This window comes from Rhinopithecus bieti, unplaced genomic scaffold, assembly GCF_001698545.2.
Source record: "Rhinopithecus bieti isolate Rb0 unplaced genomic scaffold, ASM169854v2 scaffold_33650, whole genome shotgun sequence".
In the NCBI taxonomy this organism is placed as follows: domain Eukaryota; kingdom Metazoa; phylum Chordata; class Mammalia; order Primates; family Cercopithecidae; genus Rhinopithecus; species Rhinopithecus bieti.
In genome coordinates, this window is record NW_016814816.1 from 931,584 (window position 1) to 958,037 (window position 26,454).

At 36.4% G+C, this 26,454-nt stretch overlaps 1 protein-coding gene across 1 annotated transcript in view; it reads left to right on the top strand.

Moving 5' to 3' along the window:
• The window catches only part of ZSWIM6 (zinc finger SWIM-type containing 6), a 79,131-nt gene that overhangs the window by 32,524 nt on the left and 20,153 nt on the right, over positions 1-26,454 (top strand). Inside the window, exons 5-7 of the mRNA XM_017852392.1 lie at positions 19,896-20,075; positions 24,401-24,577; positions 24,851-24,997. Of these exons, the coding sequence (XP_017707881.1) occupies positions 19,896-20,075; positions 24,401-24,577; positions 24,851-24,997 (504 nt within the window). The remainder of the gene's footprint in view (positions 1-19,895; positions 20,076-24,400; positions 24,578-24,850; positions 24,998-26,454) is intronic.

The following is a 26,454-nucleotide window of genomic DNA, read 5'->3' on the forward strand; positions in this document are numbered from 1 at the left end:
ATTATCCATTCAGTTCCCTGGATAGGGAATAGTGGAAATAAAGAGAAAAACTTTAAAATATGAATTAAAAAAATAGATTCTCAGGATTAAAAGAGACTTTACAGGTCACTTGATCCTATTGTCTAACCAATTGGAAATTCTTAGTAGTATCCTTTGTCTAAACTGTTTCTGTATAGAATTAGGTAATTTGTAACAACACTTGAGATTGACCTCCTTGTGTGTTTTTATGAAACCTTATGCTAAACATAGAGCATGGAGATTTTGGTGAGGAGTTAAGATGTGCTTTTTGGCTCATTGTAATACACTTGAGTGTTACTGTCTTATATATGTTGTGTGTTAGTAGCTTTATTTGTATCAAGAATGGGTTCCAGTTACTTTCTTTTATGTCATCTTTCTACTTACAGCATTAGTCCATTGGCAGTAGATACTCTTCTCACATTAGTGGTTAATAGGAATGTCATAGCATTGGTATAAGGTGTCCTCTTCTTCCTCACAATTCTTAGAAAAGTTCTCTCCCTACTTTTCCTCTTTCCTAAGAGATAGTACTGACTGCACTTGCCTTCAAGAAACATCCACCAATGGGAAATCTGACTAGGGAAGTCTCCTCACTAGGCTGTGGATCTAGAGAGTACTATCATGGTAGGGTGGAGGGGGAGAGCGAGAGTGAAAATGAAGCAAGACAAACTGGGGAAGAAAATTTCCTTTCACCTTTTCTTACCGTGAAGTGGCAGCATACAAAAATTAGCGAGGTCTGAGAAGCTTCATTTTAAGCCATCTGGGATTCCCAGGGGCTTCACAGAGAATCAGGGACGCCAGGAGCAGGAAGGAAAGAAGTGGAAGCAAAGGAAAGGCTGAAGCAGCTCCTTAGGCAGCTCTGTATATGTGCCAATATCAAGCAAGGTGCTTTGTAAATGCTATCATAGTTAATTTAAGCTTCGTTAGGCTCATGAGGGGGAGGAAAACCCAAGGAAGTTAGAAATGGTTGTCCTTAGAGGGGTGTTCAGACACTGCCCTGCAGAGTCCGTAGGTTTGGGGTCGGGGGAAGAGAGTGCTGAAGGCACGAGGCAGATCCTTCTCAATCAGAGCAGTGTGACTTTACCACATTACTACTAGAGTTTTCATCAAGATTGTTCTGGAGGAAAGGATTCCGATACTATATGCATGCTTGATAATCACTATCTTCAATAGGCTTTTAATAGGTACTTTTATTAGACATGTACTAAAGCAGAGGTTCCCCCATCCCTGGACTGTGGACCAGTATCAGTCCTTGACCTGTTAGGAACTGAGGGCACACAGCAGGAGGTGAGCAGTAGGCAAGTGAGCATTACCACCTGAGTGCCACCTCCTGTCAGATCAGCAGTGGCATTAGATTCTCATAGGAGCACACACCCTATTGTGAGCTGCACATGTGAGGGATCAAGATTGTATGTTCCTTATGAGAATCTAATGCCTAATGATCTGAGGTGGAATGGTTTCATCCCAAAAGCATGCCCCGGCAGCCACCCCCTCAACCCCACCACCTCTCTCCCCAGTCCTCATATGTGGAAAATTTGTCTTCCACATAGCCGGTCCCTGGTGCCAAAAAGGTTGGGGACTGCTGTACTAAAGGATGACTTTTTAAAAATTTTTTATTATTTTTATTATTTTTTGAGATGGAGTCTCACTCTGTCACCCAGGCTGGAGTACAGTGGCGTGATCTCAGCTCATTGCAAACTCTACCTCCCGGGTTCATGTCATTCTCCTGCCTCAGCCTCCCGAGTAGCTGGGACTACCAGTAGCTGCCCACCACCATGCCCGACTAATTTTTTTGTGTTTTTTAGTAGAGACAGCGTTTCACCATGTTAGCCAGAATGGTCTCGATCTCCCAACCTTGTGATCCGCCCGCCTCGGCCTCCCAAAGTGCTGGGATTACAGGAGTGAGCCACTGCACCTGGCTGACAAAGGATGACCTTTTAATTTATATAAATAGCTTTCTCCTATATACTTTAGGGGAAGGCAAGATGGCAAATGATTTGCAACAAGTGAACTTTTGTGAGGCTGCTTGTAAGCTTGTCTGATAATTGTATAACATTGTTTTCGTGTTTTATTTTAAAATTCCAAAATTGATATAAGAAAGGGACTCTGTATAGTAAAATGCCAGAGTCTTCTGACATTAACTTGCTTTAGGGAGTTAATAACTAGTCTTAGGGCTATTTTCTTAGACTTTGATCTGCTGACAGAATACCCAGGGTAATGATACTAGTTGTCTGAAATGTGGGTAACTCACTCAGTTCTTTGTGCTTTCTGCTGCAAAGATAACCTTTGAAATAGAAAGCCAAATGTCTGTGATTTTAAGCTATGACCAGCTAGATTAATAAATTTCAAAATCTGTTTCAGCAAACCTGGAGAAGAGAGTGAGAAGCATTAATAAAGTAGGAATCAGAGAGAGACCTCGAAGTGGCTTAGATTGGAAACCATGGTCTTCCTTTGTGTATGATCAAGGGTTGAATGAGTTGGATGGGAGAATTCCAGACAGAGCACTTGGGTCAAATACAAGCTTGGAATGGAGAGAAAATCCTGTTAGGAGGAATGCTTCCAAAATGCTCCCAAGAGCACAAAGTCTGTTTCCCCCCTGCCACTTTGGAGATGAGATTAATATATCCCGCAACCTGTTCCTCAGAACAGATTGACCATGCACTAGAAGATGTTCTTTGCTAAACATTAGGGTCATATGTAGACCACATAATTTGAAAGATTTACCTATATGTTTGGAAACCATTAACCACTCGTTGTATTTAATAGTATTATCGTCAGTTATTGTCTTTATTGGCACATTTAAACTAATATCGTATCCATCCTTTTAATCCTCTTTTATTCCTGTATTAATGTCCACTTGATAATCTTACCCCTTTTTTCTCCTCCTTCCCACAAATAGTGAAAGTAATTTTTTAAGTTATTTTTCCTATGAAGGTGAAAAAGTGTGCCTGATCCTGTAGTTGATGCTCGGTAAATATTTGTGAATAAAAAAGTGAACGAATAATTGAAGTGTAATGCTGACACTTATTTGGAAACATTAAGCAGTTTTTTTTGGTGTACTGAAAACAATGATTGAAAGGTATTAATCTTTACTGAGTCCTCCATTTTCTTCTTCCGCTTTATCTAGCCTTCTCCACCCATGTGCGTGATACTCATGGGTGCCTGTGTGTGCCCAGACACACACATGCACACTGAAATACAAGCAGTTTAGAGTACAGAAGGGCAACGATTCCCCCTTGCCATCAATGCTGCAGGTAATCTGTTGCATTAATCAGCCAGCCAGTGGGAAATGCATGGGGAGTGATTATAGTATCATACACAATACAATCAGCATGAAGCACTTGTCAAGACCAATACGTCAAAGTTTAATTCAGTAATAGAATGAATTAGAGCAAAATGAAACATTCTGTTCTCTAGGAAACCCAACACCCATCACAGGTTCTTTCTGAACTCCACAGAAAAGTCAGTGCGTTAAGAAATTGTTTTTTTGAATAGAATTACAGTTCCAATCTGATGAAATACTGCAAGCCAGTTTTCTTAGAATTTTTATACAAATATAGTGCTAAAGTGTCTACCTGACCATCAGCACTCTATACTAATAATCTTTGGTAAATATAATTATTTTTTAGTGGACTCTTGATTGTCTTTTGTCCTAAATTGGTTCTCCACGGCAAATGAATGGAAGGGCGTTGTACCAGTGGCTCAGGGAAGCACTTATGTGTAAATATGGATGGTGGACATTTGAATAGGAGACAAATTAACAAGAATCTGCTGTTTATAGTGCCCTCAGTTGTAGGCTCTGCTACTGTGGAGCTTACAGTCTAGTCAGGAAACAGAATAAATAAATGAAAAATAAAAAGCAACCCTGGACAGCTTAAGACAACTATAGAAACAAGGTTAATATAATGTAGGACGTGTTTTGGAAAATTTTGGCAATAGATGTAATGCATTTTATGTATTAGAATAAAATAAGTCACTATTACAAGTCACTATTATGTGTCAGTTGAGTCTTCTGGAGATAGAGTTATATAGACTTTGGAGTCAGGACTATTGGATGAACCATGAAACTGTTTATGAACAGTTTCTTATGTTTCTTATGCTTAACTGGCTAAGTTAAGCAGCCAGTGCAGAACACATGGAAAATGTTCTTGCAGGTTACCACCGTTCACATTCCTTCAGCTATTGACTGTGCTTTTGCCTTTTTGTATCTCAAAATAAGAAAGCATCTATCATTGTGCCTTTTATTTTCCTCTGATTTAAAATTTATTTATTTATTTATTTATTTTAGTTTCTCTTTACCTCTCTCCTTCCCTCTCTTGAAAAGGAGAAGGGTAGTGAGAGGTGGAGGAGGTGACTCTGGTGACCTCCTATAGAACCTGGCTTCCAGTGAGGTCAGGCTGTTTTTGATGTATCTTGCATGTTGACCGACTGCACCGACAAATCAAATGGGATGGGAAGACTACGTATCAGATAAGGGCCACAGGTTTATAGGGAGGAACATTATCCAGGATGCCAGTTAATTGTTTAGGAATATCTATGATTTATTTTCTCTCTTTCTTTCTTTCTTTTTTTGATTTTTTGAGATGGAGTCTCACTCTGTCGTCCAGGCTGGAGTGCAGTGGTGTGATCTCAGCTCACTGCAAGCTCTGCCTCCCTGGTTCATGCCACTTCTGCCTCAGCCTCCATAGTAGCTGGGATTACAGGCGCCCACCACCGCGCCTGGTTAATTTTTTGTATTTTTAGTAGAGATGGGGTTTCACCATGTTAGCCAGGATAGTCTTGATCTCCTGACCTCATGATCCGCTCACCTTAGCCTCCCAAAGTGCTGGGATTACAGGCGTGAGCCACCGTGCCTGGCCGATTTATTTTCTTTCTTGACAACAAACATTTGGTTATTTTACTTTAGAATTTTGTCAGAACTTGGTTAAGTGATAACCAGTTGTGTGCCATTTAGCTAACGGTTTTGCCATGCTTGACCAGAGCAATCTCAAGAATTAGTTTTGCTGTATTCCTGAGGTTTTATTTTGAAATTTTCCTAGAAATGTTTTAGTGAATTAAAAACTGGCATATCAAATTTAAAGGAGAATGTTTTCACCAGTTAAAGTTATTTTCCAGGCCGGGCGCAGTGGCTCATGCCTGTAATCTCAGCACTTTGGGAGGCTGAGGCAGGTGGATTACCTGAGGTTGGGAGTTTGAGACCAGCCTGGCCAACACAGTGAAAGCTATCTCTACTGAAAATACAAAAATTAGCTGGGTGTGGTGGCGCACACTTGTAATCCTAGCTACTCCGGAGGCTAAGGTAGGAGAACCCGAGAGGCAGAGGTTGCAATGAGCCAAGATCACGCCACTGCACTCTAGCCTGGGCAACAGAGTGAGACTCTGTCTCCAAAAGGAAAAAAAAAAAGTTATTTTCCAAACATGGGATGGCTGACATATTAAGACAGCATTGTACTGAGAACAATACTATAATTAGGGTCACAATTTTAGTGTGGTTTGACCCAAGAAATTTTGTGACTGTAGTTTTGCTAGCACAACTAATTATGCCAGTGATCACCTATTTGTGACTGTAATTAGGCATTTCATGGCCTCTAAATAAGTATAATTAGTTAATTGGATCATGCATGAAATTCTAGACTCTTATGATAGCCTCTGAGAACAAAAATAAATATGATAAATATTATGAATTGTTTAATAGCTGTGGAAGCCTGGGAAATACCAAAAGTGATTGTTTTACTTTGCCTGCCATTACTTCATAATGGTAAACGTAATAAAAAGTAGAAATTAAACTTTCACTGTAATAATCTTTGTTTTTCTGAATTTGAGATAGAAGAAAGGGAGCCACTTGCCTTTCTTATTCACCTTTAGAGAAGGTGATGCTGGTTGTACTGCTCCTCAGCCCCCACTGGCTGCTCCCCACTCCCCACTGTTGATGGCCCTGGGCTTTCTCCAGTAATATTATACACAGTTGTTTTCCTGGGATATATGGAGAAGACCAATATTTGTCAGAAATTCCAGTGGTATCTTTTATAGAAAGTGTGTAGCTTTTAATTAATCAATCAATTCATTGTTCAAAAAACCCCAAAAGTACAGCTTTTATTTTAATTACTGAGATGATTATGTTAACAAAAAAACCATGAAGGAGAAGGAACTTGAAAAACAAGTTTTATTGACAGTGGAGGGTAGCAATGAATAGCTGATTTATTCAGTCACAAATCATAATGCTCTACCCAGAAACACACCCCAGCAGGCAAACAGCATACATGTGCATTATTCCAGAAGTGCTGACACTGACTTAACTCTAACAGAGCCAATCGAAATGTTTTCAGAGAAAACAGATTTCTTCTGACTTGAATAATCAGTCTTGAATCATAAGTTGAGCTTTTATTTATCTACTGTTTCAATCTACAATGAAATTACTTATCTCCTTTGCCTGTCAGTCCTGAAAAATGCAGTTTTCTTTTGTTAATTTAAGCTATTTCTAGATGGACCTATGTAAGTTTTTGTTGGATGTGCTTTCGTACCTATGGGAGAGACATGTTCTAAGTACGTAAGAACATGTGGTTGAATAAAGTACAGAGTTTATTAGCTGTACATTTAAGGATACTTTATAATTTCAGATGATAATGTACTATTTATATTATATGCTAAAATATGAGGAATGGAATGGTGATTCTGTCAAGACTAGTATCATTTATTTTGGAATTCATATATACATAACTATACATACACATACCAACTTATAGAAAAACCCTCTGACCACATAGCTAGATTGGAGGTTAAACACCACAGTGTTTAAGAATATTGGTTTTAGGGGAACATGAATCTTAGACCAGATCCTGTTTCCCTTAATAGCAGCACCATTTTCTACTTCTCTCTGCACATCAGTTTCCTTATCTATAAAGTGGGTTTCTTTTTAACGTGAGGGTGAAATGTGAAAATATGTGTAAAACATTCAGTACAGGGTTAGTGTGAAGTAAACATTCAATAAATGGCAGCAATTATTATCAGGTGAATAAGTGTAGATGCCACTCACTTTTAGAAGTACGTTAGTGGAATTAAGTGGAGCAATCTTTGCACCCTAAAGACATTCAAAATTTTAAATGTAGAATCTAATTAGAAATCCAACATGTGTTACCTGATATTGTTAGGATTTTCTTTGAAGGGATAAAACTAGCATACAAACCAGTGTTAAATATTGCGAGGTATACTGAGATACCTTTTATACTATTAAATTTTCATAATGACTTCTTTGTATTGCTTGACTTACAACTCTTCTCATGATGAATGGTTTGTTTGAGTTTGATTATTTTAACTAACAACATTCTTATACTCATTTGCAAATAATTTAATTTTCTATTTTGTAATCTAGCAAATTTATAATCTTTTTTGATAACTGTGATAGGCTAAAGACGGCCACAGATTCTCTACTAGTAACTGTTTCATGAAGATGTGAAGTCTTTGTTCCCTCCTTTAGAATCTGGGTGATTTTTATACATGTTTGATCAACAGAATATATCAGAGGATATCTTGGGCCAGTTCCTGGGCCCAAGCCTTAGGTGACTGGCAACATCCACTTCCCATCTCTTCAAAGATCTTGGAGCCCTGAGTTTTCTATACATAAGAAGTCTGGCTCTCCTGAGGCTGCCAGGCTATCCACATGGAGAGGCCATATTGACACAGGGTGAAAGGGGAGACGAGAGAGAGAATTTCTAACTTACAGAATTGTGAGATATAATGGTATATTGTTATATTAATTAACTAAATTTTAGAGTAGTTTTTTAATACATAACAAGAACAGTGGTTATAAGTCTGACAATACTTCATGCTTCTTCTAATGGTTATTTTTCAAATGCTAGTAACCCCAGAAATGTAAAATATAGTGATGTGTAAAACTGAAGTTCTATTATTTCACTTAATCATATCCCTTGAATTGGACTATGTTGGATGTTTGTCAATATTATTGGACAAAGAGTATAACAGTCTTAGAGTATTATACATTTTCGTTTTTCATAATATTTCATTTACAGTAATTTGTCATCATCTTCAAACTCTTACGTAAGATTTCACATGGTTTGACTTCTTAGATTTTTCCCCAAAATAAGTTCTGATAACTAAGTTCCTATAGAAGACTATGGAACCTGGGCATTAAAACTAAAACGGCAGAGTGGATGGTAGACTGGAAGTGTTTTGGCAAAGATACTGTGGGAGCTGATCCAGAGAGAGGGAAGCTGAAGGAAGAGTACTCACAGGCTTGAGATTACCATGGACAGAGAAAATGTTCAGTAACCCTTTTGGGTTGGGGATGTGTTTCAGAAATGCCTCCTGGTAGGAGTAGGTAAGGATGCAAGGGATAATCCAGAAGCTAGGTGATGCACACACCAGTGATTTGAAAATTGCCAAAGCATCTCAGACCTTTAAATCACTCTCTTTGCCTGTAGGCCCAGACTGGAGTCCTGGGAGCTAGAGAGAATAATGTCTATAGGAAAACAAAACACATTTAAAAGTCTCTCATTGAAACCAAGGGAAAAGGAGAGATTGAAATGTGTTTCAATGCCAAGCGGAAATTGTTCAAGAACTCATCATTACAAGTTTCAGAAGTATTTAAAGTTACTGATTTTTGTTTAATATGTTGTCTTGTTTTATTTTATTAAATGTAAAATACTTATAAGGGTATTCAGAGTGATTTTGAGTGATTCTTTAGTCTGAGCACTCAATTCTGTTTTAACTGTTGATTCTCAATTTCTTCAACGTCCAAGTCTTTGATCACAGTGGTTTGCAGGAGTGCACCTTTTGAAGCTGTGTGAATTCAACATTTAGTAAAAACACTCAAGTCTAAACAACCCAATGAGGTTAGCAATATTGTTCCTATTGATTAAATGAGGGAACTACCATCACTGAGAGCCTCAGTGTCCCGGCCTAAAGTCTTATAGCTGGTAATCCACGTCTTAACCTTTCCAGATCAGACCTTGTTCATCAAAAACTTCTTCCGCTTGGAAATGTAAACAATAAGTGTGTGAGATTGGGCAAAATGGTGGTGATAATTTGTACACCTGAATGTTTGGTGGAAAAGGTTGGCTTTCAAGGAGTAGAGTTCATTCTTGCCACCCACATTTACCGAGCATGGGTTCTTGCCCACTGGCACTCTGCTTTTGGGGGGATGCAGAAGTAACCGAATGACTTGCACGATGATTTGTGTTCTGCCTCAGCAACATTCTGCCCATATTCTCTGACTGGCTAGGTGTAAGATGTGAATAGGTTTAAGGCCACTAAGTGGATTGGAACAATTTACTTTGTGTGACGAATGCTTTTTTTTTTTCTTCTTCTTCCCTGGGGGATTGCATTCCTAGTTTTGGTTTACTTTGCCTTATATGTTACAGTGCCATCTTTTTGCTAAAATCACTGAGTATGGAGTAGGAATACTATTAGAAAGGAGAGTAGAAACATGCTGGATGATAGAAAAAAGCTAGAGCTGATATGTGCCATGGATAATTCAGAAACTAGATGATGCACACACCAGCAATTTGATAATAGCCTTTATATACTTTGATGCCTTGAAGCCAGGAAAGTAATTTAAAAATATTGAACTTGCTTTTATTGTAATTCATAGCAAATAATTAAGTGTTCTTTGTGAAAGAACCAATAGTACCTGACTAGGTGCCATGTCCTCTGTTAGGTGCAGAAAATGATGACTTCTCACTGAGCCTTCTGTCCTGGTTTTGGCCGAGTCCTTAAAGGGTTACTATTTCAGAGGGACAGCAGAATGAAGTGTTTAATCATCAAATAGCTTTATTTGTAAAGCTACAAATGTTTCAGGCGTATTGAAGGGAAAGGAAATAAATGCCCAAAGTGGGACTCTGAATTAATAAAATTTGGAGACTGACTTGCTCAATTTGGTTAAGTTGGTTATTAAGGCTAATTACAGCTTTTGTAGTGATGACTGTTAAGATAAAAGACCATATCTATTATAGCTTTGAACTTGAATCTAACATTAAGAACCTCTTTCAGGATGAAACCTCTCTTTAGGGAGGTGAGCAATAAAAGAATGTTACAAGCAAATTAATAAAGGCTTGGTTTTTAAAAAATTTTTCATTCTGCAAAATGGAAATTTTCTAATTAGAGAAATGTAAGCATGCAAATCTGAGTTTTATGGAGTCCTTTTTTTCTTCAAAATCATAGGAATCATTGTTTAAAGTTGCCAAGAATATTTAGCATCTTGTTTTTAAGGACCTCAACCTCTCTGAGTTTTAGTTTTCTCATTGCTATGGTCTGAATGTTTGTGTCCTCCCCAAAATTTTTATGTTGAAATTGTAACTCCTAAGATGATGGCATTAGGAGTTGGGGCTCTTGGGAGGTGATCAGATCATGAGGATGGAGCCCTCAGGAATGTGATTGGTGCTCTTATCAAAGAGGCCTGAGGGAGCTTGTTTACCCCTTTCCCCGTGTGAGGACACAATTAGAAGGTGCCGTCTCTGAGGGGCATGCCCTCACCAGATGCCAAATCTGCACCTTGATGTTGGACTTCCTACCCTCCAGAACTGTAAGCAGTAAATGTTTGTTGTTTATGAGCTACCAAATTTATGGTATTTTTGTTATAGCATCCTAAATAGACTAAGACACTTATCTTTAAAATAGAATAGTAATTCTGACTGTGAAGGGTTCTTGTAACAAGTTAATGATAAATGATTGTAAAGCCCTAAATATGATGCCTCTAGCATGTAGTGGGCACCCAATAAATGGTGACTTAATGGTAATATGATTATTTAATTTTTAAGGTTGTACAAGTCTTACTATACTATAAAATACATACTGTAAATACTATAAAAATACATACACTAAAAGTTTTTAGTGTACAGTTTTGAGTTTGGACAAATGCATATAGTCATGTAACCACCACCACAATCAAGATAGAGAACAGTCTACCACCCCCCCAAAATTCCCTCATCCTGTCCGAATCCCTAGCAACCACTTATCTGTTCTCAGTCCCTTTAGTTTTGCCATTCCAGAATGTCATATCGATTGAATAATAAGTTTGTGTGTGTATACCCTTTTGATTCTGGCTTCCTTTATTTAGTGTAGTGTATTTGAGATATTATGTGTACATCAGTGGGTTTTTGTTGTTGTTGTTATTGCTGAGTGGTATCTTCTGTATGAATGTACCATAGTTTGTTTATCCATTCACTAGTTGAAGGACGTCTAGATTGGTTCCTGCCTTTCACATTTACAAATTAAGCAGCTATAAACATTCTTGTACAAGTTTTTGTGTGAACATAAATTTGTATTTCTCTTGGGCAAATCCCTCGGAGTGGGATTGCTGGGTCATATGGTCGAAATACATTTAACTTCATGAGAAACTGCCAGACTGTTTGCCAGAGTCTGTGCCACTTTATTAAACACTCTTCAAACAGCAATTTATGAGCATTCAGTTGCTCCACATCCTTGCCTGCAGTTGCTGTCAGGTTAAATTTTTTTTTTGTATAATTGTAGCTATTATAATATGTATATAATGGTATCTCATTGTGATCTTAATTTGTATTTCCTAATGATTAACAATATTGAGTATGTTTTTTTTTTTTTGTCTGCAATTTGCCACCTATATATCTTCTTTGGTAAAATGTCTTTCTAAATTTTTTGCCCTTTTCCAAAAAAATGGACTGTGTTTTTTAAAGCAGTTTTAGATTCACAGAAAAATTGAGCAGAGATTTCCCATAGACCCCTTACCCCCAACTTATGCATATTCTGTCTCATTATCAGCATCCTCCACCAGAGTCATACAATTGATGAACCTACACTGACATTTTATTACCACCCAAAGTTCGCCCTTGGTGGTATGCATTTGATGAGTTTGGACAGATGTATAATGATACATGTATCCACCACTAAAGTATCAAACAGAGTAGATTCACTATGCTAAAAATCCTCTATGCTGTTCCTATTCATCTCTTCCTGCACCCAAACTCCGGCTGCCACTGTTCTTTTTCCCATCTCCATAGTTTTCTCTTTTTCAGAATGTCATATAGTTGGAATCATACAGTATGTAGCCTTTTCAGATTGGATCACTTAGTTAATATGCATTTAAGTTTCCTCTGTGTCTTTTCTTGGCTTGATAGTCTTTTTTTTTTTTTTTTTTTTTTGCCCAGTTTTATTGAGTTAAACTCCTTAATGAGTTTTGAGAAAGTTTACATATTCTAGATCCAAGTCCTTTATCACATGTACAAGTTGCAGGTATTTTCTCCTAGTCTATAACTTGTTTTCTCATTCTCTTAACAGTGTCTTTTGTAGAATAAAACTTATAAATTTTGATGAAGTCGACTTTATCAATTTTGTCTTTTATGGGTCATGCTTTTGATTTTGTATCTAACATTATCTTTGCCTAAATCAAGGTTACAATGATTTTCTCCTAAACTTTTTTCTAGCAGTTTTGTGGTTTTTTATTTTTTATTTTTTATTTGGGTTCATGATCCACTTTGAGTTAATTTTTTTATGAAGTAAGTGTATAATACGGATTTTGGTTCATTTTTTTTCACATGAATATCTAATTGTTCCCAGCACCAGTTGTTGAAAAAACTTACCTTTTCTCCATTCAATTGACTTTGAACCTTGAATTGACCACATTTGTCTAGGTATATTTCTGAACTCTGTTCTGTTCCTTTGATCTATGTGCCTATCCCTTCATCACTAGTACAGTTTTGATTACTCTAGCTTTATAGGAGTCTTAAATCTTTTGTCTTTGTCCTTCGTACAACTTTGCTGTTTTTAAAAATTGTTTTGGCTATTCATTCTATTGCATTTCTTGTCAGTATACACACAAACACTGGCTAGCGTTTTGAATGAGGTTATGTAGAATATATAGATCAATTTGGGGAGAATTGACATGTTAACAGTATTGAGTTTTCCAATCCATGAACATGGTAACCTCCCACTTTTCAGTATTGTCTTTGATTTCTTCCATCAGTGTTTTGTAGTTTTTAACATAGAGACTGCACGTGTTTTCTTAGAATTATAAGCCAAGATTTTTTGGTGCTAAGATAAGTAGTACTTTTTGGGTAAGTTTTGATTTCCAGTTGTTCATATTTAGCATATATACGTACAGTTTTTTGTTTGTTTTGAGGTAAGTGTTTTTGTTTTTTTTTTTTTTTTTTCATTTGAGCGTATATCATATGACCTTGTTATACTTATTGGTTCTAAGAGCAATTTTATCCTTTCCACTTAATGTCTTTAATCCCCTCCCCTTGCTTTGTTGGCCTGTCTAGAATTTCCAGTGTGATGCTGAATAGAAGGGGTAAGAGCAGACATCTTTGCCTTGTTTCTATCTTAGGGGAGTAATATTCAGTCTTTTACTATTACTGTGTTAACTGTAGGATTTTTTGCAGATGCCCTTTATCAGGTGAAGGAAGTTAGCTCCTATTCCTAGTTTTCTGAGAGCTTGCTTTATCATGAAGGAATGTCAAATTTTGCCAAATACTTTTTCTGTATCTGTTGAGATTATCATACGTTTTTTCTTCATTAGTCTGAATATGGTGAATTATACTAATTTATTTTTGAGTGTTAAACTAGCTTTGCATTCCTGTGATAAACCATATGTTGTGTATTTTCCTTTTCTGATAATTACTTAATTAGATTTGCTAATATTTTTGTTGAGGCATTTTACTACTATGTTCATAAGGGATATTGATCTGCAGTTGAGCCTACTTGTAATGTTTTCATCTGGTTTTAGTATCAGGGTAATAATGCTGGCCTCACACAGTGGGAACCCTTCCCTCCTCTTCCGTTTTCTGGAAGACATTGTGTAGAATTGATACTATTCTTAAATGTTTGGTAGACTTTTCCAGGGAAACATCTGGATCTGTATTGTTAGAGATTTTTACCTGCACATTTAATTTCTTTAATTTACAACCATTTAGGTTATTATTTCCTCTTGAGTGAGCTTTGATAGTTTGTGACTTTCAAGGAATTTTTTCATTTTATCTAAGTTGTAGAATTTATGAGCATAAAGTTGTCCAGAGTATTCCCTTAGGATCCTTTTAATATCTCTGAGATCTATAATGATGTCACTGCAACCTCCACCTCCCTGATTCAAGCAATTCCCCTGCCTCAGCCTCCAAAGTGGCTGAGTTTACAGGCACATGCCACCACGCCCGGCTAATTTTTTTTTTTTTTTTTTTTTTTTTTTTTTGTATTTTTAGTTGAGACAGGGTTTCACCATGTTGGCCGTTGGAGTTTCTCAAACTCCTGACCTTAGGCGATCCGCCTGCCTCAGCCTCCCAAAGTGCTGGGATTACAGGCGTGAGTCACTGCGCCTGGCCGATGTGCCCTTTTTTTTTAATTCCTGACACTGGTAGTGTGTATCTTTCTCTCTCTCTGTGTGTGTGTCTGTGTGTGTGTGTGTGTGTGTGTGTGTCAGCCTAGCTATAGCTTCACTGATTTTATCACTCTTTTTAAAGAACCACCTTTTGTTTCATTGATTTTTTTTTTTTTCCTGCTTGTTTTCAGTCTCATAGATTTCTGATCTCTTCCTTTCTGCTTTCTTTGGCTTTGGTTTCTCATTCTTTTTCTGTTTTCTTAAGGTGGATATTTATATCGTTGATTTGAATCCTTTTTTATTTTCCACTGTAAGCATTTAGCACTCTAAATTTTTCTCTAAACACTTTTTTAGCTGTATACCATAAATTTCAAAATATTTTTTCATTTTATTCAATACAAAGTATTTTCTGATTTTCCTTGTAACTATTTCTTTGACTCATGAGTTATTAGAAGCATGTTTAATTTCCAGATATTTTGGAATTTTTCAAATGTCTTTCTTTTACTAATTTCTGAGTTAATTCTGTTTTGTCAGAGAATGTATACCTGGTGTGATTTCAGTTCTTTTAAATTTGTCAAAATTTGTTTTATGGCCTAGAATATAGACTATCTTGGTGAATTTTTTTGTACATTTTAAAATAGTAGGTTTTAGCTGGGCACAGTGGCTTACACCTATAATCCCAGAGCTTTGGGAGGCTGAGGCTGGAAGACTGCTTGAGGACAGCTAGAGTTTGAGGCCAGCCTGGGAAACATAGTGAGACCCTGTCTCCTCGGGAGGCTGAGGTAGGATGATTCCTTCAGCCCAGGAATTTGAGGCTGCAGGGAACTATGATCATTCCACTGCACTCGAGCCTGGGCGACAGAGCAAGATCCTGTCTCAGTAAATAAATAAATGAACAGTAGGTTTTTGTTTGTTTGTTTGTTTCTGCTAATGTTAGGTGAAGTGCTTTATAAATGTCAGGTTTAGTTGGTTGGTATTGTTCATCTTAGCCCTTTCTGTGCTGGGTAACAGAATATCTGAGACTGGGTAAATTGTAAAGAGCAGAGATTTGTTTCTTACAGTTCTGGAGGCTGGGAAGTCCAAGGCTGAGGGTCCTGCATCTGGCAAGGGCCTTCTTGCTGTATCACTCCATGACACAGGACAGAAGGGCAAGACAATCACGCATGCAAGAGAGTAGGATAGAGGCCCCAAATCATCCTTTTATCAGAAACCCACTCCTGAGATAATTAACCCACTCCCACCATAACAGCTTGAGAGCGCAGCCTTCATGACCTCATCACCTCGTAAGGGCCTCACCTCTCAACACTGTTGCATTGGGGATCATGTTTCTAACACATGAACTTTGGGGGACACATTCAGACCATAGCAGTGTTCAAGTATTTGCTAACTTTCTGACTACTTGTCCTGTTAGTTACTGAAAGAAGAATATTGAAGTCTCCAAATATAATTGTGGATTTGTCTAGTTCTCCTTTAAGTTCTGTCAGTTTTGCTTCCTGTATTTTGAAGTCTTATTGTGAGGTGCGGCAGAGTCGTCTGGAATTATGGAAAACTTTCTGGAAAACTGACCTTTTTATCTTTATGTAATGCCCCTCTTTATACCTGGTATAGTATTCCTTGTTCTAAAGTCACTTTATGTGATACTGATATAGTCATGCCAGCTTTATTTTATAGTGTTTTTTCATGGTATATATTTTTTCATCCTTTTACATTTAATCTATGTCATTATATTTACAGTGGATTTCTTATACACAGTATAAGAAAGATTTGGGTCTTGTTTTTTAGCCTGATTTGACCATTTCTTTTAATTTATATGTTTAGACCATTTATATTTTATATAATTATTGATATGGTTGTTGAATTTAGGTCTACAATTTAATCATTTGTTTTTTGTTTATTCCCTCTGTTTCCATTCATCTCTTCCCTCTTTCTTGCTTTCTTTTGGATTACTTATTTTAAAAATGTTTTATTATAATTTAATTTCTATTATCCTTTGTGTTTGTATCTTCTGGAATATTTTTGGTGGTATCAGTATTATAGTAAACATACCTAAGCTTTCACAGTCTATTTGAAGTTAATATTTTGCCATGTTAAATGGCATGTAGAGTATAACAAAATATACATATATATATATATATAAACTGTATATATATAGTTTTGTTGTTAGGCTCTACATGCCATTTAACATGGAAAATATATATATATATATATCATGTATATATAGTTTATAGATACAGTTTTATGTATATTTTCCCTTTACTCTCCCTTTTTTTATGTTATAGTTGTCATGTGCAGTTTAAAACTCTATATGCGTTTAAAACTCCACAAGATGCTGCTTAAATTCTTACTTTTAACAGTCATACTTTTAAAGAACTTAAAAGTAAAAAATGGTCTATCTACTGAGATGTTTATCATTTCTATTGTTCTTCCTTTATTCCTGAACTTCCAAGTTTCCTTCTGATACTATTTCTCCTCAGCATAAAGAATTTCCTTCAACATTTCTTTTAGAACAGATGTCTTGGCAACGAATACTGTAAATTTTCCCTGATCTGGATGTGGTTATATTTCATCATCACTCCTGAATGATGTTTTTGCTGGATATAGAATTCTGATCGACACTTTAGTTTCTTTTAATCCTTTAAAGATTGTATTCTGTTTCCAGATGAGAAACTTCTAATTATTCAAATCACTATTCTTCTATGTATGATATTTTGATATTCTCTGTTTTCAGGATTTTTTTCTTCATCTTTGCTTTTCAGCAGTTTATGACATATTTGGGAATGGTTTTCTTTGAGTTTATCTTATTTGAGGTTGGCTAAGCTTCTTGGATCTGTAAGTTCGTATCTTTCTACAAATTTAGGAGGTTTTCAGTCATGATTTCTTTGAATTTTTTCTTCTCCTCATCTTTTGGGAATCGAATGACATAAATGTTAAACCTTTTGATATTTTCTTACCTGTTTTTGAGGCTCAGCTCATTTATGCCTAGTTGTTTTTCTCTCTTTTCTTCAGTTGAGATCATTTCTAGCTTTACATTCACTGACTTTTCCCTCTGTCATCTCCATTCTGCTGTTGATCTCATCCAGTTAATTTTTAATTTCAGATATTGTTTTGTTAGCCCTAAAATTTCTGTTTAATTCATTTTTTTATAGTTTATATTTCACTTCTGAGAACTGCCTTTCTATTCCTTTCAATAGGGTTTACCTTCATTTCATGGACCTTAATTATAATAGTTGGTATAGAGCCTCTGACTGATAATTCTAACATCTGGTTCATCTTGCTTGGTATCTGTTGACTATTTTTTCCCCTTGGGAATTGGTGGCATTTTGCTGTTTATTTGTAAGTCGCGTAATTTTGGGTCCTGGACATTTTGAATGTTGTATCATGAGAGCCTGGGGATTATTTAAATAATTGAAATCCTCAGGAGATTGTTTTTAAACATTTCTTAAAGCATGCAGCAAACCAAGGTAGATTCAGACCATAAATTATTTCCTGTCTATTGGGTGATAGTTCCAATGTCAGTTAGTTTTCAAAACCTTGGTTATGCTGCCTTGGATCTGTCTCATGCACATGAAGTGTGACCAGGACTGGTACCAGTTTGTACACAGAATTCAGAGATCCCCCTTTTCAGCTCCTGGTTTGGGGGTCCTTTTTCCCTGTGCTTATACCAGCTAGATGAGGGTTCTCAAGTTTTTGCTGCATGTGTCGTTTATAAAGTTCCCTGGATGGGACTAATTTTATTTCAATGCTAGGAGAAAAAGAAGAAGGGAAAACATAATGGCAAGTCACCCCCATCAGGGTTGCTTCTCCCGGTTTTATTTTCTCTCTCCAATCTGCTTGCTCTTACTTTTCAGAATCCTCAGGTTACTACTACTTTTTGTGTTTTGTCCAAAGTTTTTGTTGTTATCATTGGGAGGGATGGGCATGGCTTACTCCATCTTCGCTAGCCATGTTTTATTTTTAATTGGCATTTTAAAATATAGAAATGCAGGTTGTAAATATCTGTGGCTTAGATAGGTTGTGGCCCTTTTTGTTTTCTGTTCATAAAAGCTATTTGATATTTAAAATAATAGATACTGTAATGTAGCAGTCCCCAACCTTTTTGAGACCAGGGACTGGTTTCATGGAAGACAATTTTTCCACAGATTGGGGGATGGGAGAGGATGCTTTTAGGATGAAACTGTATCACCTCAGATTATCAGGCATTAGTTAGATTCCCATAAGGAACATGCAACCTAGATCCCTCGCATGCGCAGTTCACAATAGTATTCATGTTCCTGTGATAATCTAATGCCACCGTTGATCTGACAGGAGGCAGAACTCAGATGGTAATATTTGTTCATCTGCCATTCACCTCCTGCTGTGTGGCCAGGTTCCTAACAGGCCATGGCTCAGTTCCTAACAGACCACAGACTGGTACCAGTCTGCAACCTGGGGGTTGGGGACCCCTGCCCTAATGGTAGAAGCTTGTTTATTTTTAATGAGGAAGAATGTAAGCCATATCTTTTGGACAAATAAAACATAAACAGTTTTCATTCCTACCATTATTATGCATTTAACTAACAAATGATTAAAACATAAACAGACAAGCACACATACCTTTTCAAAGAAGTTATGTTGTGAAAAACTTTGGAATACTGGTGTCTGTCTTGCTTTGAAATTTAAGTAAACTTGAACTTTTAAAATTTGTGAAATATTTGCTTGAATTTTCTACCTCTTTGAAAAATGTAGAAAGGAATAATAAATTTATCAGACCTTAATTATTCAAATTATGAGTTATGCCTTTATTCTAAATGTATGATTGCCTTTCTTTTGAAAACTAGGGAGAATTTTATAACAGTTTAGTAATTTTACTACCATGAAATATACAATTTAGTGATTTTCAACTATATTTATTAAAATCAGTTACTGATTAAATCATTTAGGGAAGTATGTTATAATGAGTTTTATTTTTGAAAGACCTATTTTTACTGCTTTTTTTTTTGCCCCAAACTATTCACATTTTACTGACATGTAAATATGCATACCAATAATAAGCATAATAAAGTTTGAAATTATAGAACAGGAAGTTATTTGTGTCTACTATATGCCTTAATGATTTTATTATAAAAAGTAATTTTAGAAAGTAAATCCAATTTTTGTGCAGAACCATTTGGAGTGATATATTGCAGTATCCATGTATAGAGTCTGTAAATTGGACCCTGAGATTGTATATGTTATTGGCATTTTTATCTAAAATGTCATACAAGTAAGAAGTTGATTACTATTGGCATTTGTGAAATATGAAGTATATTTTATCATGTAAGAGTATTTGGATATTTGGTTCAAACCTTGGATCTGTTGTCCTCCTTTCCGCAAACTCTCTGTGGGATTTGTGGCTTACATTAAGGAGAACTGAGTTATAAAAATGACCGACTTGGGTCTATTTTGAAATTGTTTATAATTAACTTGATAATTTAAGTAATTTAAAATTTTAAGTATAATATAAATTACATTTTAAATTTTAATAAATTTAAACAATTTAACTTGATAACACTGGATATTTTATAATTTTAAAATTTTACTTTCCTTTCCTCCTTTAAATTAGGTGCTCTGTGGATGTGTATAGTTTTAAACCCCCACTGCAAGTTGGAGCAAAAGGCCAGTTGGCTAAAACAACTGAAGAAATGGAACAGTGTTGATGTCTGTCCGTGGGAAGACGGAAATCATGGCAGTGAATTACCCAACTTAACCAATGCTCTGCCTCAGGGTGCAAATGCCAACCAAGGTTAGTCCACCATAATGTTCTGCTCAATTTGTAGCTACTTAATTATCCATATGTGCTTATAATAGTAACTTACAATGTATACGGGAAAATGATTTTACCAGCTTAAGAACTTACAGCTCCAGTACTTATTATGTGTTGACTGTGAGTGTATGTGTGTCTGTGTGTATATTTTAAATTTAACTGAGATATTTGTATACTTTTGTTATATTCTCAGAATATGGATTAATATAATACTTATTTTATATATTAGTATGTTAAAATGGCCTATCAGTGATTTATTATGGACATTCTTTTCTAATTTAAAGAGCACATGGAGTAGGATGGTTAATATATTACTTTTAAAACAAACTATCAAGAGGCTTGAGGAGCTATATGTTTTTATCTTTGTTGGTCAATCCATGTTTGATCTACTGTATAATTTAGTCCCTTAAAAATTCTTAGTTTTCAAATGTAGTAAGGAAATATTTTGTGACTCGATTGAAGGACATAGAATGCTGTTGACATTTTACTGGGAAATTTTTTTATTGTGAGGAGTTGTCTAGCATAGTTGTCCCCACCTGCTGTAGGCTAATAGTGCCCTCCAAGTTTTGGGACAACCAAGAAATGCTCCCAGACATTTCCAAAAGAACCTCTGTCTCTCATTTCTGTCCCGTTTTTTTTAGTTTCTCCCTCTCTATTGTACCTATGTATTCAACCCAAGTCTCTCCCATCTTTAAAAAAACTTCGTTCCTTGGCCCCATTTTTCCCTTCTACCTGCTGCAGAATGTTCTCTTCCCTTTCAAAATGAAATTCTTAAGTAATTAGTTCTTGCAAATAGAAATTTTATTAACTAATTCATGACACTATTTTTGCATGATTCAGTGCATTTTTTGTGAGAAAATTGAAAGATTTGAAAGTCATGATAGAAGCAAGGTGGGAATTAGATAACATTAGGATTCAGAATCAAGACTACATTCTCTATGTACTATCCACATGCAGAATTTGTACTACTAGAAATAACTGGAACAATGTGCTGAGTTTGAATGTGATGTTAGTACAGTGTTTTTAGTCTCCGCAAAGAAAGAAAATGATACATATTACTCCATAGGGACTTTTCCAATCAAAAAGAAGTTTTAGGACTTGAGAAAGACAATTGTCTGACTCTGCCTTGTCTGGAAAGATTTGCCATGGGAATTCAGTATTTGAAGTCTGTCATATCTTTATTGCCCATGATGATTGTATTTAATAACTTCAAAGAAAATAAATGTATCCTACATAACCCCAGTTTTTTTCCAGGTGCTCAGAATTTTTAAGTTTAGTTGTTCAACATTTATTCTCTTCCATTGCTAGGAAAGGGTATGCCTACATCCACATAGGTAATATCCTTAATCCCCTTCTATTTATACTATGTTTTATTCCCCACTGCTTTTGGGGACTGCTACTCAAACATTTTACATTTTACTTTTTACGTTCCATTTATTCTGTTACCCTTGATTAAGCATGAATATTTCATGGCCTTAGAAAGCTGGTAAGAAGTGGTCCAGCCTCCAGACTTAAAAAGTTCATTTCACTTACGGTTTGACCTAGGTGATACAAAGTTGGGACCTTGTTTCTAACGGCAGTGTTTATATCTGTTGGCCCTAAAGGCACCAGGGTACCTACTTTTAGCAGAATACGCCCATCCTTCTGAGGGGCTGTCAGAAGAGACATGCCTACAGGGAGGTTTGGTGTTCATACCTGTAGTGCCTTCCCTGTATAGCTGAGCTGGCTCCCCAGGGGAGAGCTTGTGGTGGCCAATAGAGTCCAGCAGCTGTGCCATTGCAGCTGGACTGAGTGTGCACACAGTATAGGCCATGAGCAGAATTTCTTGTGTTTACACATTAGAGTGAATGTCGGGCTTATCCAGGCTCTGCCTCTGCTGAGGTAATTTAGTAGAGTTAATGAATAACAACATTGCAAATTATACCCTTTGAAAGATAATAATTTTTTTAATATACCAAAATGATAGCCAATTTTATAATTTTTTTAGTAAAAGAACTAAGACTGTCTCCTTTTTACTTTTCTTAATTTCCCAAGTTTTCCTTAATCAGCATGTATTACTATTTTGTATACTTTATTAAAAATTCTTACAAATGTATGTATTTATCATTTAAAAAATTGATCAAGATAATTATTTCTCTTTTTTCAATCTTACTGCAAAATTGAATAACCACAGACCTTCAAGATTTTAAAAGTTGACTAATTTTGATACCTAGTCAAACCAGATTTTTAATTGTATATCTTTATATCTAGCCACATACTGAATTTTATGTGTTTCCCATATTATTACAGGACTTTTCATTTACATTTCATTTCATGAGTATTTAGCCTCTTTTGTTGTCACTGGTTTTATTAGAGCTAACCATGTTAAAAGCCTAGTGTGTGTACTCTACGCTTATACAGTCACATATAAACATGTGAAAGGTTCAGGTATTTATTAATATTGTATAAAAATGGAATCATGTTAACAGCTTGCTATTTGAGCCAAATCAATAGGCAGACCTCTAACTCACTCTTTTAATACGTGCATAATACTAAGTTGCTCTTTTAAAGTCTCGTTTTAGTTTTAAATTTTGTTTCTATGATTTCAGCTTAACAAAATAAATGAAATGACAAAAGATACTTACATGAGGCTAAAAAACACTTATGTGAGGTTTGGACTTTGAAACATTTGATCAATTGACTGTGAGAGGTCATGGAACCAATTTCTTGCTGGGTATGGGTATATTTATTCTGCTCAGCAGAAAGCCCCAATAGATTCAAAACGTCCTTAAATGTAGGGCTTTGCCTTCTCCCTTGCAGTTTCTCTATCCATCCATGAGGAGTCTGGGTGGGAGCCATAACAGATCATCATTATTTGTGCCTCTCAAATGATCTATCACACATGCATTTTGATATGTCTACCATTCAGGTACAGATAGCTAAGTTGACCTGAGACCAAACTGAAGTAATGTCTCTTTGTTAAAGACCTGTCAAAAGCCTTTCCAAACCAGCTTAATTAGCTGAATTTGCAATAAGGATATCTGTATTTTGGTCTCCACTGTCACCGCCTGACGGTGTGACCTTGGCAAGTCACTTTACTTCCCTTGCTTTTCAGTTCCAACAGCAGAGTAAAGGGGTTGGCGTAGATGAGTTCTCCAATCTCTTCTCAATTCAGTTGTCCTTTGATTTTTGTGTTTTCCCTTATGTCTGTGCTCAGCCAAAGGTCTAGTTGACAGGAAAATGAAATCTTACCAATTAAGAAGGAAGCTCCAGATTTTGCTTCTCATTTAATTAAGTCTCAGAACAATGAGGGGTTATACTTGAACTAGGTTAAGTACACATAAATAGAAATAGTTTGTTAACCTGATTTCCAGCTGAGGATTGCTAAAGTTTGTGCCACAGTTGAAGGTAAGTTTAGAGTGGGAACCCAAGGGGTGGGTGTGCAGGTAGAATTTGAACCATATGATCCTTAGGAATTGAATAATCCCAGGAGTTGGGGTGAGAATATCCTTTATTCCCCAAACATTTCTTTTCTCCGTCAGGTCCTGAAACTTGAACCCTCTTCGGAGTGTATGGCTCTGCTCTTTTGTGATGCCCCGGCATACACTATGCTGGGGACATCACACCAGTCATGGAACCTGCCCAGGAGTCAGGAGGCAGCCTGTAGGGGCAAGGTAAGTGCGCTGGTTTGTTTTGTAGCTATGTTGTGTGGCTTTGTGAAATGTTAAATATATGCATTTATGCCCTTCGGGATATAAAGTGGTATTTAAGCATTATATCCCAAGAAGCATAATAGTTTTAATTGTGCAAAACCGCACAATATAGTTAAAAAATACAACCAAAAGCACAACCCTTATGCATATCTTTAAAGGCTGACTGCATAATCCTGAAAGGTTCCATGGCTGGTGTCGCATCTCTTGCATAGTGTTTGTGAGAGCTGTTGATCCCAACAGGGCAGCCCACCACAGCACCTCAGAAGTGGGGAGCAGTGAGTTTTCATGTGATTTTGTGCCGAGTGCCTCCTTTGAGTGTATTTGGCATGGAAACTAGACTTGACAATTCTTTTTGCAGGACGCCTTTAACCTTAGCTTTAATGGCTGCAGAATGTTTGTGTTTGATAAACAAGTGAGTGAATGGTGGCTCTTGGGCTGACCTGCCTCTTAGTACTTAGGATGTGAGAGTATTCACCCTTCACCCATCTGCTTAGGGGGTGCAGGACAATGTGTGTGGGTGTGTTCATGAACATCTGGCCACAGAATGGTATGACTGATTTATTCACATGTGAATAATAGCTGACACGGCTTTCTGAATTGTGGAAAAAACAGATTCATCGAACAGGCCACATCGGACAGTGTTCACCCGAGCCATCGAGGCATGTGATCTCCACTGGCAGGATAGCCACTTGCAGCACATTATCAACAGTGACCTATACACCAACTACTGTTACCATGACGACACTGAAAACTCCCTCTTCGACTCCCGTGGGTGGCCCCTCTGGCATGGTAAGTGACCAAACCGGAAAGACATTTCCGTGACTTACTTCTTTGTTTAGTTTCTATAGCATTACTGGAGTGGGAGGTGGAGAATTGAAGGATTCAATGGGAGATGGATGAATGCTTGGCAATAGGAGCTGGGTTTTTCATTCAAATCCAAGTTCAGAAATGGTTTCTTGTGTCTTTTTAATAGTATTTTGGGAGAAACATCTTACTATTAAATTATTTTTTTATGGATATATCTGACAGTGGCAACTTTACCCCCTTGACTTTCTGTTTTAGAACATGTTCCTACAGCCTGTGCAAGAGTGGACGCATTACGTTCTCATGGGTACCCCAGAGAAGCACTGAGACTAGCAATAGCTATTGTTAATACATTAAGACGACAGCAGCAGAAACAGTTGGAAATGTTCCGAACCCAAAAAAAAGGTGAATGTGAAGGAGTTTGTTTCCATTAGAATGGGATTCTTGGTGATGACATTACTAGGTTTTGTGTTCTGGGAGAGATGGCTTTTAGAACTAGAACCATAGATGATGGCTTTACTCACCATTCATTTAAAAATATTTAATGGCTGATCTGTGAGAAATTTGGGGCATTTTTTTTTTCTTAGTTGAATGTTGTAAGCAAAGATTGTTTTAAAGTATCTCTCAGGTTAATTTTTTAAGGGGGAGAATTTTCTTTGTCGTTTTAGTAACTATTTAGTATGTCTAAGTTATTTAAAATGCATGTTAGCTAATACCTTATTTTGTGGAAGTGCATTTTAATTCTTACAGTAAGGACACAGCCTATGCCTGAATCCCAGCAATCCTAATGTCCCAAATGTGTGTCTTCGGCAATCAGTTGATGTCTCTGTGATTTTGAATTCTCTTCTGTGGAATGAGGCTCAGTTAGAGGGCCTATCTCTTAGAGTTGTTGAGAAGATTAAACCAAGTTAATTTCTGTAAAGCACTTAAAACAAAGCTTGGCACAATGTGTAAGCATTCTAAAACTTTTTACCTGTAATAATTTGTACATCAGGACATGTTATTATGTTTACTTAAAGTGACCAGAACAGAACTGGATTTTTCAAGTTCTGTAAATGACATTTGATGAGCTGTCAGCTGAAAGAACACATTTAACTTCTCTTTGTCTCAGTTTATTAATCTTTGAAATTTTGAATAATCATTACTGAGTAATAATAATTGCAAAGGGTTGAATTACATGCATAAGACCCTGATCAGATAAATAAATGTATATGCTTTTTCTGATTAATCCATGCACATCTTATTCCTTCCATAGGTATAAATTTTATTTTTATGTTTCTGTAGCAGGTTTGTTTACACTCTGTGATTTTATTTTCATTAAGAGGCATAGTTTTAGTTGCTGGGTTTTGTTTTGTTGTTGTTTTGGTTATATTTTGTTTTAATGCTTGGATGATTATACACATACTAGAGTACAACTAAAAATTATTAAAAGGCTGGAGTTTGGAGCAAGTGTCTGTTGTAACTTTTAACAGACACTTGCACTTTAACACACTCTATATTGAAAGTATTATGAATATAAATTAACACCATCACTCTACAGTGAAAAAAAGTCAAAAGTTACATTTGAACCAAAGAAAGGGGAAGCTCAGATGGGATTAGAATGTGAGAGCTCCAATAGTCATGACTTTGTCCAGTTCACCATGTTCTTCATATCATTACTGGTGTGTGCAAAATATATTGCTAGGTACTTTGGAAAATTTTTCTGAAATCCTTCTTCCTCCAACACATACACAGCCTATGGTGAAAGGAATTGATTTCTGAATAGTATAAAGGATAATATTCAAACAAAGAGTGCAACACTTGTTATACTGTGCAAAAAGAAAGCCAGTTCATGATGATCATCTGATTTTTTTTTTTTTTTT